The sequence below is a fragment of the Sminthopsis crassicaudata genome, chromosome 2, assembly GCF_048593235.1.
Source record: "Sminthopsis crassicaudata isolate SCR6 chromosome 2, ASM4859323v1, whole genome shotgun sequence".
Lineage (NCBI taxonomy): Eukaryota > Metazoa > Chordata > Mammalia > Dasyuromorphia > Dasyuridae > Sminthopsis > Sminthopsis crassicaudata.
This window is the reverse complement of record NC_133618.1, coordinates 77,699,695-77,715,666: the sequence shown is the minus strand read 5'-3', so window position 1 is coordinate 77,715,666 and position 15,972 is coordinate 77,699,695. Positions and strand designations below refer to the sequence as shown.

Genomic DNA, 15,972 nt, shown 5'->3' with positions numbered 1-15,972 from the left:
ATTAGGCAGTGTTATAGGGAATGCTATTGGACATTAGGTGTTCTTAGCCAATATTAAAATGAATTAATTATAAAACATTTTTATAAAAGTAAAAATCATTGCATTCAAGCTACTAATGTTAAATATTTGTATCTTATTTTTTTATTTTATAACAATTTGAGTCCAAAATTGTAAAATTTCTTTCCTTTTTTCAGGCAGACTACATTTCAAAATGCTTCAATTTTTCTGGATGGATCCTGTGATGAAATGCTATATGCATGCACCCTTTTAAAAAGTTCTACATTTCCTCAAAGAATATTTGCAGAAATGAAAATGAGGATATTTCTGAAGATTGTTTAAAAGTTTCCAATCATGTCTGTGAACTAAAAGATAATTTTTAATAGATTAATCATAAATACTGATTTTTAAAAAGCATTTGTAACATCAGTAACAAGAGGCTTTTACCATTCTTTAAAAAAACCAAAGGCATTTATGGAAGGAAACATTCAGTATGCATTTTCTGAAATTAAAAGTGAGAGACAAGAATAGATTTAAAAGAAAACAAATGAAAATACATGGTAAATAAGGAAATTAGTTTTTGCTGTAGTAAGGACAGATGTTAAATCCTTTCTAAGTACCTGGTTGTATTCCCAAAGACAGCTTTTTTTTTTTTTTTTTTTTTTTTTTTTTTTTTTTTTTTTTTTTTTTTTTGATCAAGGAACTGACATTTTTTGGGAAAGGAAGAACTTGTAATCATTGGCATGTGTGGCTTAAAAAGGAAAAGAAGTAAGAAGCTTTTAAATAAGTCAAGAAGTGAAAGATTTTTATTGCTTTAATTTTTAAGAGCATCATTATAACATTTAAAATCAATTGACAGCTATTTCAAAAGATTCAAAGAAAGGCAGATGTCCGCAAACAATTCTCCTCCATCAGCACAGAAGTCTCTCTCACCTGCAACTCTCTCTGCAGTGCTTGCCACCCCTTCTCCATGTTCAAGTCCTAAAACAGGACTCTCTTCCCGACTTTCCAATGGAAGCTTCAGCACACCATCACTTACCAATTCCAGGGGATCAGTACATGCAATATCGTTTCTGTTACAAATTGGTCTTACGAGGGAGAATGTTACCATTGAGGCCCAAGAATTGTCCTTGTCTGCTGTAAAGGATCTAGTCTGCTCAATAGTTTATCAAAAGGTATGTCACAAGATCTTAAATAGTGTTCATTGTTTTGATTAATGTTGTTTCTTTTACTTGGATTAACAAGAAATTAATACACAGATAGATCTCAGTATTAGGAAAAAAATTAATGTGATTATTTTAAGCACTTTAGAAAGAACTCTAAATTTTCATCTTGGAATATCAACCTAAATTTACATGTTAATAACTAAAATAATATACATTGGGAAATATGGATTTATGTAATTTATAGTTTTTATATTTTTGAAAGCTGAACATTTTTTATTTGCAATATTCAACTTTTGTTTCTCTTGTTTTTATTCTGAGGATCCACACTCTCATTACTTTGAATTATCTGTGATTTTTCTATTTTGTGTGATCTGCAGTTTGGAACCCTTCCATGATTATTCTATTAAAAAATTTCTAAGCCTTCTGCTGCTTATTTAAGAGAGAGGCACAATGGGATGATAGGAGGCTAAAATGATATGCCAGTCTTTTCCAGATCTTTAATTTTGTTTTTTAATTTCTTGTACTTCTAATGGTTTATCATTATCTCCCTATGGAATTGCTTCCATATTAATTCTACTTTCATAGATCAGATGAAAAGGTGTAAAGTTAGATTCAACCTTATCCCTTTGCATGACTGATGTTGGAAGTAAATGAGAGAAAACTGTGCAAGATTGGATTAAAAGCTGCTTGTCATATAAAAAAAAAATTAAAAAATAAACCATCCTTGTAGCTGAGTAAGATTAACTTTAAAAGAATCACACAAGCAGTAAAAAGGAATTTTCTGGCTAAACTATTTCTTTATATCCGGGCATAAATTGAAAGATTTCCAAATATTTGCCCTGTGTACTCTAGACCTTGTTCTGAGGTGGGATCAGGAATAGAAACTTGCATAGGATAAGGCTGAGTGTTTCCATACATAGGTTACCATTTCTTTTGAATGCTCTGAAAGACAGAAACTATGACACTGGGAGGAATTATGATCTGAATGGATTGGATCCATTCTCTTGGATTAATAGATCCTGAACCATGAGGCCAGAGGCAAAAAGTGTTGTTTGGTTTAGAAGGAGGAACTATGTGTCTGCATCATCAAGAGAGTTTGAAAAAAACAAGTGAGACCATCTAGGACTGCGCTCCTCACACTTTTTAAATAGGGGCCAGGTCACTGTCCCTCAGACTGTTGGAGGGTCGGACTATAGTAAAAACAAAAGCTCACACTCTGTCTCCGCCCCTCAGCCCATGGCCACATAAAGGTCCTCAGCCGGCCGCATATGGCCCGCAGGCCGTGGTTTGAGAACCCCTGATTTAGGACCATACTGTTGCATTCCATGTTAGAATAAGGAGGTTATCAGTTCCATAGAGTTTCCTACATTCTATTTTCTATGGGTGGGTACGTGTTTGTGTACCCTGCTCTTAAGCTTCCTCTAATTTCACTGTAGCTGGACAGCTCCAATCAAGGCCTGCATTACTTGCCATGGAAACAGCAGCTAAGTGGATGGGCACATTGGCACAGCAGAATCTGTCTAGAGCTAGGTGACCAGCATAGTGAAAACCTGTTAAAAATTTTTGGGGTTATTTTACCTGGAGTAGAAAAGACTTGGGAACATATTTACTATCTTATGGTGTCTCATGGAAGATGAAATGAGACTGTGTGTGACTCTAAAGGGTAGCACCATTGCCAATAGTAGAATTAACAGGGAAGCAGATTTCAGTACTGTGTAAGGAAGAACTTCTAAATGATTGCAGCTGTCTGAACATGGAATGAATTGTCTTCTGAGGAAATGAATAGTGAATCAGTGTAAAAATTTCAAATAAATCAGAGATGTTATGTGAGAGTTAAAGTATTAGACTTCTAGCTAGGATTCCCTTCAATTCTGATTCTAGTCACCACATCATGCATAGTTTAGAATTTTTTTGAGTTTTTCATATCTACCTATTCTCTATAATCTTTGAGGCAGTGGTATAGAAATATGCTTACATGATGTGCAAGTATTCTTTGACATTTTCTTCAGCAATAATGAAATTTCTGAGTTTTCAGATTTCATTTTCCTATCCAGTAAGATTAACATGTTAATAATTTTAATTTTAATTTCATTGATTTGTATGTTCTTTATTCATTAATGGACTGATATTTAGTCTTTGCCTGTGTATTTAAGGCTTCTTTTAGTTTATTTCTTTTAACATTGTTTTTATTGCTCTTATGTGATTTCTGCAAACTTGTTATTTGGCTACTTCTTTCTCAACTTCATTTCTAATCCATAGTTTTCCTTGAACAAAGGTTATTGAGTAATTGTTTAAAGAAATTAATATATAATTGGAGGAGAAAGCCACTTACTCTGGTTATCTCTGAGATGTTCACTAACCATTTTTTTTTACTTAATAAATTAAAAATAACCTTAAAATCACAGCCTGGCATTAAAACTTTATTGGAGGAATTTGAATTTATATCTTTGGCAAATTTTTTGTGATTTAATGACTTTTTGGTGTATCTACAACTTGTTTATAATCAAGTAAGAATCAAACCGTCAGATAGACTTTGAAAAATGTTGGCTCATGGATTAAATTCCAGATTGCAGGAGAGAAAGATCTGTAACTTTATATTAGTCATTTTGTGGTTTGTCACTGCATAATCTTTATCACATATTGAGAGGGTCTTATTTTAAACATTGTATAAAATGGAATTTTCATCCCTTCTCATGTATGATAGTTTTGTTCAGCAGACATTTATTAGGTACCTGCCATGTGTAAGACATTATTCTGGGACCTAATAGAAATAGTAAAGAAATAGTCCCTGACTTTAAGGAGATTTAAGATCTTGAGTCTAATTTCTTTCCTGCTAGTAGGGTTTTCCTGGTGATTAATCCTACCAAAAAAAAAAAAAAATATATATATATATATATATATATATATATATATATATATATATATATATATATATATTATATAGATACAAAGAAAAACAATTAACAATGCTTAATTAAGATTTGCAGTGATTGTATTTGTTATGCTTCTGAAGGGCAGCTTATTGATGCAGTGGTTAGAGACCCAGGCCAGGAGTCAGAAGACTCCTCTTCCTAATTTAAATCCAGCTTCAGATACTTTCTAACAGCATGACCCTGAGCAAAGTCATTTCACCATGTTTGCCTCAATTTCTTAATCTGCAAATTGAGCTGGAAAGGCAAACCACACCAGTATTTCTGCCAAGAAAACTCCTATTCGGGTCACAAAGAGTTGGACATCTCTGAATAGCAACACCACTTCTGAAAAATCAGCTTAATTTAAAAAATACTTAACTTTGCTGCTGTTAAGGATTCTTAAATATTCTCATATTCTGCTGAAATGACTACTATTATATAGAATTAAATTCTGTCTTTACCAAATAATCTAAAATCTTTCTGTATAATAGACTAACATGTAAACCTCTAATTGTATGTATGAATTTGTATGTAGTAGAATGATACAGTACTAGTTTTTAAGTGCATTCTCATCCTAAGCTATGAAGGGACTTTTCCCTCTGTTCATCATTACATGTTTTTAGATAAAAACTAGTTGCTTGTGTCAGCAACTTTATTAAACATTTACTTTGTGCCAGATCTTTTGCTGTACTTGGGGAGTACAAAAAGAAAGATTAGCAATTACCTCTGTCTTCAAGGACCTCATGCTGCAGTGGGAAACATAATGTATAAGTGGCTACACATGTGAAAGTGGGAGACTTTTACCTTTAGAGAGGAGAGAGACCTGAGTTGTTAGGGCCCATTATCTTCCCTTTGCTTTTACCTTCTGATCATTAAGAGCTCACTCTTCATTTTTGCCAATCATCATTTACTGACTCTTCAATGGAAAAAAAAAGTAGAGAAAGAGCCCAGGGAGAGGAAATGGAAAATCAAGTTGGGGTCATTGTGGTCCTGAGCTGACCTTTGAAGGGATCAAGAGATTCTGAGAGAGGAAGGTGAGGAGTCAGGCTAGACCTGCAGTCAAATCTGGGAATTCCTCCCCCAAATCTCTCCTAAAGAGGAATAGAGAGCAGAAGGAAAAGAATTGTATTCCACTTCTGAGAACAATTATGGTGCAAGCACACCTCTGGGAAATAGATCATTGTGAAGGAGGAATAGCAAATAGAGGAGGCTGACTGAACTATAAAGTATGAAGGGAAATATAGGCTGAGAAAACAAGAGCTGTAGTGTCTTCACAAAACCTTCTGCTCCAAAAGTTTCTGCTGCCCTAATTTGGTAGAAGGAAGGATCTAAAATCTTAAGAGAAATAATGAAAAAATGTAAGATTGAAGGTGGAATTGCATTATTAGATCTTAGACCATATTATAAATCAGGACGCTTAAATTTTATTTGCCTTTTATTTTAAAAAAATAGAAAAAATAGATCCGTGGAAGAGATTAGATCAACAAGACTAGAAAATAATAATAATAATAATAATAATAATAAAAAGGTAATTCATTGGAAAGGCGATCAACAGGGAAGACTTCCTTATTTAACTAGAACTGATGGGAACATGGAAAGCTCTTTTTAAGAAAATGAATTTAAACCAGTATTTTACTTCATGTATCATCTTAATATCTAAATGGATGTAACTGGGATTTAAAAAGTAACATAAAAAATTAGAGGAGAATGGAACGTGATACCTTTCGTATCTATGGCTGAGGAAAAACATTAATAATCAAATTGTAAATAGAGATCACAAAAGTTAACTTAAACAAATTTGATTTTGTAAACTTTAATAACTTGGTATAAACAAAACCGGTGTAATTAAAAATTTCTGATTTGAATCTTGTCATGAAATATCTTGACTAGCAATTTTAGGGAATTGATACAAGTAAAAAAGACTTAAAAGTCTAAGGCACTCTTCATTAGGTAACCAGTCAAAACATGTAGTAACTCACACATATGTAGTGCTTAATGTTTGCAAAAGGCTTTCTATAGATGATCTCATTTAATTCTCACCACACTGAGGGAAGTAGGTGTTATCTTCATTTTCAGAGGAGGAAACTGATGCTCAGGAGAAATGAAATGATTCAACCACAGGGGTCACAAAGCTTGTAACTGTGATAGAGTTTCATCTAGATTTATCTTAATGCAGAGCTGGTGCTCTGATTCATTACATTACCCTTCCTCCCTATTAACTATTCTTAAAAGAAACACTTAACCATAATTATTGAAAATGAAAACAATTCTGAGGTTTCACATTGCCAAATTGGCAATAAATATGTAAATAAAAGGTAGAAGTTGTCAGAACTAGAGGGTTTGCAAGTACATAGTATGGGTAGATTGGTGGTGCAGCTGATAGAGAACTGGGCCTGGAGTCAGGAAGACCCAAGTTCAAATCCTCCCCAGACATTGACTCCCCTGTGACCCTGGGCAAGTCACTTAACCCAGTTTCTTCATCTATAAAATGAGCTGGAGAGGGAAATGAAAAACCACTCCAGTATTTCTGCCAAGAAAACTCCAAATAGAGTCATTTAGAGTTGGATACATTTGAAATGACTAAATCTCTGGAACAACAAAATGCACAGTACATTTTCAGTGGAGTTGTGGGTTGGGCTAATTTGAAAACATTATGGAATTATGTAGGAATAGCAGCTAAATGTTTTATGTACTTTGATCCTTCCATCCCACTCTTGGGCATATTCCCTTAAGAGAGAAGTGATAGAAAGATAAAAATCTTTCTATATATCCTTTATCTCTATATCTATAAAACAGATATTCATGAAAAACACTGGTAGCAAAAAACTGGAAACAAAGCAGATGTTTATTGTTTGAGCAATAGGCACACAGATAATAGTATGCAAATATGATAGAACATGTGTTATGCTGAAAGAAAGGGTAATGGTAGAAATTCAGAGAAACCTTGGAATGTGTATATAAGGTAATGGAGAGTCATTATATATAGTGACCACATTTGTATAAATGTGAGCAAGATACAAATTGTAATTTGTCATGGTCCAGGAAAAAAGAGGAGGAAACATACATTTTATCACTCAAAAGTGGGGGACTATGGGCACGGACTCTTTTTTTAAAAAGTCATTTTATTTTTAGATATAGAGACTTTATTGTTTGGGTTTTTCTTAAGGTCTTGTTTGATAACAAGGAGGATTTAGTGGGGCTGGAGGTTTTAATGTTGGCCTGCTATGCCATTGTCCTATTGAGCCAGGAGAGGGTTATATTAGGAAATGATGTATGTAAAAAACAAAAGACATAAATTAAGTTTTAATAAAAATGAAAACAAAATGAAAAAACTGGGCAGAGCCAAGATGGCTGAGAGAATCTAAGAAGTTGCCTGAGGTCTCCTGAGCTTCCCTCAAAAATGGCATTAAATAAAGCCTCTGAACAGATTCTGGGGCCATAGAACCTATAGAAAGAGAGAGTGAAAAAATATTTCAGCTTAAGATAATTTAGAAGGACTTCAGGAAAGGTCTGTCTCACTAGGGTAAAAGGGGAGCATAGACTAGCACTTTGTGTGTCCAAGCAAGTCAGCCAGAAACTCTTAGCCACAGTATAGATCAGCAACCAACATCCTGTCAGTTCTGGCACAACAGGACAGTGGCCCAGTAGGCCAGTGGTGGAGTCTCCAGCCTCAGCACAGAAAGCAAATTGCCAGCCCCAGAAATCAGATAACAGCAGGCACAACTAAGTCGGGCTACCACAGCACAGTGAGGCAGCCACCAGCACCTCAGGTACCAGGGTTCAAAGCCAGTGATCCCACCTACAATCCCCAGCACAAGAAAGTTTAGGATAGTGTTCCCTATACACCAGGAGCAGAGCTCAACTTTATTTATCCATTCATTTATTTTATTTCATTTCCATTTCATTTATTTATTTATTTTTATTAAAGCTTTTATAGTTTCAAAACATATGCATGGATAATTTTTCTACATTGACCCTTGCAAAACCTTTTGTTCCAATTTTCTGCCTCCTTTCCCCACCCCTAGAAGGCAAGTAATCCAGTATATGTTAATCATGGTAAAAATATATGTGAAATCCAATATATGCATGCATATTTATATCATTACCTTGCTGCACAAGAAATATAAATCACAAAGGAAAAAAATGAGAAAGAAAATAAAAAATCCAAGCAAATAACAAAAAGTTGCATATAGCTCTCTTTATCACAAGACCATTGGAATTGGTCTGAATCATCTCATTGTTGGAAAGAGCCATGTCCATCAGAATTCATCATTGTATAATGTTGTTGTTGCCATGTTCATTGATCTCCTGATCCTGCTCATTTCACTCAGCATCTGTTCATGTAAGTCTCTTCAGGCCTCTCTGAAGTCATCCTGCTGATTATTTCTTATAGAACAATAATATCCATAACATTCCTATACCACAACTTATTCAGCCATTCTCCAACTGACGGGCATCCATTCAATTTCCAGTTTCTAGCCACTACAAAAAGGGCTGTCAATAAACGTTTTTGCACATGTGGGACCCTTTCCCTCCTTTATGATCTCTTTGCGTATGCACATTTTAACAGCCCTTTGGACATAGTTCCAAATTGCAGAGCTCAATGTTAAAAGCCATGAAATAGGCCCCCTCTTCCAAAAAAAAAAAAAAATGAACAAGAAACAAAAAAAAGAATCTGAACTATAGAAACCTACTGTAGTGACAGGGAAGCTCAAGATCATCAGCTCAGAAGAAGACAAAAATGCTAAACCTCAAGGTGATTGTAAATTGGTCTCAATCCCAGCAGCCTTCTTAGAAGAGTTCAGAAAAGATTTTAAAAGTCAGCTAAGGGAGGTAGTAGGAAATTTGGGAAAAGAAACCAAAGCTATGGAAGAGAGAGGCAACAGCTTGGAAAATGAAGGACAAATATTGATTAAAGAAAAAATTCCTTAAAAAAATTTGGCCAAATTGGGTTGGGCGGGGATGGGAAATCCACTGAAGAAAACAATCTTTAAAAAGAAGAATTAAATAAATGGAAAGAGAAGTACAAAAACTAACTTCAAAATCAGTCCTTAAAAATTTGAATTGAGAAATTGAAACAAATAACTATGAGATATCAAGAATCAGTCAAACAAAATCAAAAGAAAATGTAAAATTATCTCATTGGTAAAACAATTTGGAAAATAGATCCAGGAGAGCTCAATTAAGAGCATGATAATGAATTGGGCATGCAATTAAAAAAGCTAGAAAAAGAGAAAATTTTAAATATCAAATTAGAAATTCTGAAAATCAAAGAAGAGAGTAAGAAAATTGAAAGTGTGAAAACTATTGAAATTATAAAACAGAGTTGGTATTACGGAGGGAAAAAAACAAACTAATAAAATTGACAAACTTTTGGTTAATTTGATTTAAAAAAGAAGAAAATCGAATTACTGGTCTCAAAAATGAAAAGGGTTATTTTAGTACTAATGAAGAGCAAATTAAAACAGTAATTAGAAGCTATTTTGCCCAACTGTATGCCAATAAAACTGACAGCCTAAGTGAAATGGTTAGAGATTTATAGAAATAAAAATTTCTCAGGTTAACAGAAGAAAAAATAAATACCTAGGCTCATTTTGAAAAAGAATTTGAACAAGCCATCAGTGTATTCCTTAAGAAAAAAAACTCCATGGCTATGGGTTTACAAGTGAATTCTATTAAACATTTAAAGAACAATTAATTCTAATACTGCATAAAGTATTTGAAAAAAAGCCATCCTACCAAATTCTTTTTATGACACACATATGATAATGATACCTAAACCAATAATATCCAACACAGAAAGAAAATTACACACCAATACTGCTGATAATGAACGTTGATGGAAAAATTTTAAATAAAATATTCGCAAAGAGATTACAATAATTTGTTGTCAGGTTAATATTCTACAACTAAGTAAGATTTATACCAGGAATGCAGGGATGGTTCAATATCAGGAAAACTCTCAGCATAATGGAGCATATCAATAATAAAACTAATAGAAATGTGATATGATTTATCTTGATAGGTGAAGAAAAGGCTTTTGACAAAATACAGCGCCCAATTCCTATTAAAAACACTAGAGAACATGGTAATAAATGGAGTCAGCTAGCATTATTTGTAATGGGAATGAGCCTTACCAGTAAAATCAAGGGTGAAGCAAGTATGCCCATAATCACGGTATTACTCAGTATGGTACTAAAATATTAGCTTTAGCAATAAGAGAAGAAAAAGAAACTGAAGAGATTAGAATAGGCACTGAGAAAATAAAACTGTCACTCTCTGTAGATGATGTGAAGGTGTACTTAGAAAATCAACAGAATTGCAGGATATAAAATAAACCTGTGTAAATCATTGGCATTTATATTATTTACAAAGCTTTGCAACAAGAGAAAGAAATTCCATTTAAGATAATTGTAGAGCAGTTAAAATATTTGGAAGTCTACTTGCCAAGACAAACTTGGAATTATAAACATAATTATAATATTATAATTATGAAATACTTTTAACACAAATAAAATCAGATCAAAACAATTGGGAAAATAACAATTGTTCATGGATAGACCAAGTTAATATAATAAAAATGACACATCTACCTTATTTAATTTACTTATTCATTGATGTATCAATCAAACTATCAAAATTATTTTGTAGAACTAGGAAAAAATAATAAAATTCAAAAATAATAAAAATAAAAAATCTGAAAGAACAAAAGGTCAAGAATATCAAGGGAATTAATGAAAAAATGCAAAAGAAGATGGCCTAGCCATATTAGATCTAAAACTGTGTTATAAAGTGGCAATCATCAAAACTATTTGTACTAGCTAAGAAATAATCAGTGGACTAGGCTAGCTACACAAGATACAATAATTAATGACTATAGTAATCTACTGTTTGATAAACCTAGGTATTCCAGGTTCTGGGATAAGAACTCATTATTTGATAGAAATTGCTGGGAAAACTGGAAATAGTATTGTAGAAACTAGGCATTGACTAACATCTCAACATTGTAAACCAGGATAAGGTCAAAATGAATTCATGATTTAGACATAAAGCATGATACCATAAGCAAATAGGAAAGCAAGGAATAGTTTACTTATCTGATATCTGGAGAAGGGGAAGAATTTATGACCATACAGGAGATAGATAACATGATGAAATGCAAAATGGATAATTTTGATAACCTTGAATTAAAAAGTTTGTTCTCAAACAAAACACACACACACACACACACACACACACACACACATGCACACACACACACACACACACACACACACACACACACACAAAACCAGCTGATGTTTCTGATGAGGGTCTCGTTTCTAAATATATAGAGAGCTACTGAGACAAATTCTGCCATATTAGCCAAACTGATAGATATGAGGAAAATGGTAAATGTTGGAGAGAATGTGGGAAAATGGAACCCTAATGTATTGTTGGTGGAGTTGTGAACTAATCCAACCATTCTGGAGAACATTTTGAAATTGTACCTACCCAAAGGGCTATCAAATTGCCTACCTGCTGATCCAGCGGCCTCACTATTGGATATGTATCCCAGGAGGATCACAAAAAAGGGAAAAGGACCCACATGTATAAAAATGTATATAGCAGCTCACTGTAGAGGAAAAGAATTGGAAATGGAGGGAATGCCCATCAATTGGGGAATGACAGAACAAATTTTGATATATGAATATACTAGAATACTGTTGTTTTATGAGAAATGATGAACACATGGATTTCAGAAAAACCTGGAAATTACTTACGTGAACAGATGCTGAGTGAAGTGAGCAGAACCAGGAGAGCATCATATACAATTACAGCAGCATCATAGAGATGATAATTTTGCTCTTCTCAGTAATACAATGATCTAAGACAATTCCAAAAGATTTCTGATGGAAAATGCTATTTACATCCAGAGAAATAACTGGAGTCTGAATGCAAATTGAAGCATATTATTTTTAACTTTTTTTGTTTTGTTTTTCTTTTTCTCTTTTGTTCTGATTCTTCTTTCACAACATGACTAAAGTGGAAATATGTATGATATGATTATACATGTATAATCTATGTCATTATTGATTGCTGCCTTGCGAAGGGGTTAGGAGAAAGAGGGAAGGAAAAAATGGAAATCAAAATCTTATGAAATTAAATGTCATGAATTTTTTTTAAAAGGACAGAATCAGAGCCAGATCCTTCCCCCCCCAAAAAAAAAGAAGTGAAAAATTCAGAGAAGCAAATGAATAATTTTATGAATTGATTCCAAGTTAAGTAAGTAGGACTAAGACAACTAGTTACAATGATTTCAACAATATAAATGGAAAGAACAGAAAAAAAAACATTTCATACCAAATTAAAATGCAATAAGAAAATGTTTGACAAAACAGTGAAAAATTCAGTATAATATATTCAGCATTAATATGTGGTTTTATAAGTCAATAATAGCCTACAGACATTCTTATGTATGGTTATTGGCTCTGTTTTCATTTTAGTTTTACATCATGGTTATAAAGGATAGCTTGCTTAGTAAAGAAACTGGAAGAAGAGTGTATTTGCAAATGAAGATAAAACAAAGGATATCAATAAAATTTAATAGTTAACACTTGGATACTGAGGTAACATCAGAAATTTGGTTTTGTTGGTTGGCTTAGTGTGGCGGCATTATATGAGGAAATAGTAGTTCTCTTTCCATACAGATTTTTCCTGGATTAAGTAGGCTTGAAATCTTACTGAGGACAATGCTAAATTTCCTTTGTTCAAATTAACCAAGTCTCATTAAATTGATCAATATCATTCTGTCCTTCAAGGTTTTTGGGAGGGGATCATAGGGGAGAGACAGGAGTCTTCTTTGTTTGTGGAGTGTAAACAGTCGACTAGTAGCCCTCCTTACTTTGAGGGGACCAGAGTATGAGAGTCAGTCAAAAAATAATCAGTAGTCTGTAAACTCCTACTATGCACTGGGATATGAAGTAATGGGAAGGAAATCACTGTCCTCTGTCTTTCACATTATTTCTGATGACAATAGTTCATATTAATGTAGCTCTTCTAAGTCTTGTAAAGCACTGTCTTCACAATAACATACATTGAAGTAGGTAATGCATTATTATCTTCATTTTGAAGAAACTATAACATATTCTTATTAATTCATTAGAAAATATTCTAATATTCTGAAAGACTCCCATTCAAACTTCAATCATTTGGAATTCCTTGAAAGACAAAACAAAAGAAATAGCCATGTACAGTGACCCTTAGATAATAAATCTTAAGCAGAACATAAAACAGAAAGTTTGTATGCTCAAAGTCCAAATGGAAGGAAGGATTCTTTTTTTTTATTTATTAAAGTTTTTTATTTTCAAAACATACACATAGATAATTTTTCAACATTAACTCTTGCAGTACCTTCTGTTCCAATTTTCTCCCCCCCCCCTTCCCCTTCCCTTAGATGGCAAGTGATCCAATATATGTTAAACATGGTAGAAATATATGTTAAATCCATTATATGCATATAATTATACAATATTATACAACTATTTTGCACAAGAAAAATCAAATCAAACAAAAAAATGAGAAAGAAAATAAAATGCAAGCAAACAATAACAAAAAAGAGTGAAAACCATACTCAGTTCCTACAGTCCTCTCTCTGAGTATAGATAGATGGCTCTCTTCATCACAAGATCATTGGAACGGTCTGAATGATATTGTTGAAAAGAGTCATGTCCATCAGAATTGATCATAGTATAATCTTGTTATTGCCGTGTTCATTGGTCTCCTGGTTCTGTTCATTTCACTTGGCATTGGTTCATGTAAATCTCTCTAGGCCTCTCTGAAATCATCCTGCTGGTCATTTCTTATGGAACAATAATATTCTATTACATTTATATACTATAACTTAACTAGAACATTGCAGAACCTCTTGAAGGAAATTCATAATCACTCAAAAAAGTGAACTCTTGACCATACATATAAGGAAAAGATCAAGTGAAGAACTATTATTATCTATATCATGTGACATGCTTTGATGAACAACCTATGGAGCTCATCTGTCAGAATGTATATCTGGGACACTTAGTGTAGAGGGACAAGTTGGCCACACGTTTTTAGTAGGAGAGCAAGCTGAATTGCCTCTAGGAAATAAAACTCCTTTATTGACCCCAAATTTTCTTAGAAATAAAGACTCATCTTTTTTATTTTTTTTAATGAGGCAGTTAGGGTTAAGTGACTTACCTAAGGTCACACAGCTAGTAAATGTCAAATAACTGAGGATAAGGAATAATTAACAATAATAGCAATTATATAATACTTTAAGATTTGCAAAGTGCTTTATAGATGTTTTATTTTACCTTCATCATAACCCTGGAAGATATGCTATTAGCAGCTCCATTTTACTGAAGCAGGTGGAGACTGACCAGCTTGCTGAGGGGTCCACAAGCTGATCTTAAACTGGATTTGAAGTTAGTCTTCCTGACTCCAGGTCTCCTGCTCTGTCTACTCTGTCACTGAGCTATTGATGGTTACCCAGAGTGTTTCTGTCATGATGTCAGGACAAAGCAAAGATGGCCTACAGCATATGAGATAATGCCCTTTTGATGAATTTATAGGAGGACATGGACGGGTGGTAATGGACAATTTAAGATCTTCATGTTGGAGAAAACTTTTGAACAATAAGCTCATAGATCTCATTCAAATATTTATATCATAGATTAGGAAATTGAGGTCTGGAGATTAAGTAGTTTACCTTTCATCACATGGCTAATAAATGTCAAAACTAGTTTCCATTATTGGAAACTTTCCAATGATGCCATACTGCTTATTTCTGCCTTTGATAATAAAATTTCTCACAGTGAGTTATTCCATTATAATATCCCCTCTTGGTTAATTTGGCAATTAGAAACTGAAAGAAATGGTTACTTTTTTTATCTTTTATGTTTTATTTTATTTCCTAATGAAATAGTATGAAACCTTTTATTATACTACTCTGTCATAACTATTTTAACTATTAAAGGCTTTTTTTGTATTTTGGGATCATTAATCCCACCCCCAAATTATGTATATATTAAGCTATAATATGTAGCAATATGCACACTACTTTTATGTGATCTTTTTTGACCTTTTGGTGTTACTATTAATACTAATTTTTTATGTAGCATTTTAGGAGTTTTTGATTATCATTTGAGATATCTGTATATGAGATGTCTATTATCTATTTATCTAAGAAAGGAATTTACTGCTGAGATTGTTTATACATAGTTGTTGTCAGTGTGTTTATTTTTTAAAATCACCTATACTCAACTTCATATGCCTTTCCATATTTCCATGGATTCTTTATATTTGTCATTTCTTATGTAGAATAATGTTCCATTCTTTTTATATATATATCATTCTTTTCTCAGCCTGTGGATGAATACCTAGTTTGTTTCTAGTTATTTTCTAACAAACGTTAAAACAAAATAAAATCAATTTTCCAGACCAAAAACCCTACCTTGAATTTTTTTTTATCTTATTCCTGTTTTTTTTCCTATCCTAATCTTATTAATTACTCTTTATTATTATATTTCCTCCTGAACTTGTATTTGTTTTATTTGTCTTATTTTGTTAGTCATGTGATTAAAACATAGAAATAAGTTGTATATTATTCTTCAGAATTTGGTGCAACTTCCCTTTACTATTGCAAGAGGTCTTCTCTGGTCTTCATTCCTTTACCTCCTCCTTCACTTCCTCTCCCTAAACAAATGTTATTATCTTTCAGGCTAGCTTCCACTGCATATCTGTAGCTACATATCTTGGAGCTACATATTTACACATCTCCTCCACTAGAATATTAATTCTTTGAGGGCAGGGGCTATGTTTTTGCCTTTCTTTGTGTCTCTCCTGCAACAGTGCCCCGCACATAGTAATAACATTGG

General features: G+C 33.2%; 1 protein-coding gene across 4 annotated transcripts in view; it reads left to right on the top strand.

Moving 5' to 3' along the window:
* The first annotated feature begins 651 nt into the window (after positions 1-651).
* The window catches only part of PRKD3 (protein kinase D3), a 78,035-nt gene continuing 62,714 nt past the window's right edge, over positions 652-15,972 (top strand). For 3 of the 4 annotated variants that reach the window (XM_074286597.1, XM_074286598.1, XM_074286596.1), the window contains exon 1: positions 663-1,172. In XM_074286597.1, the coding sequence (XP_074142698.1) occupies positions 885-1,172 (288 nt within the window). In that variant the 5' untranslated portion in view covers positions 663-884. Of the gene's footprint in view, positions 1,173-15,972 lie in introns of all 4 variants that reach the window. The other variant, XM_074286599.1, reaches the window with a different exon arrangement.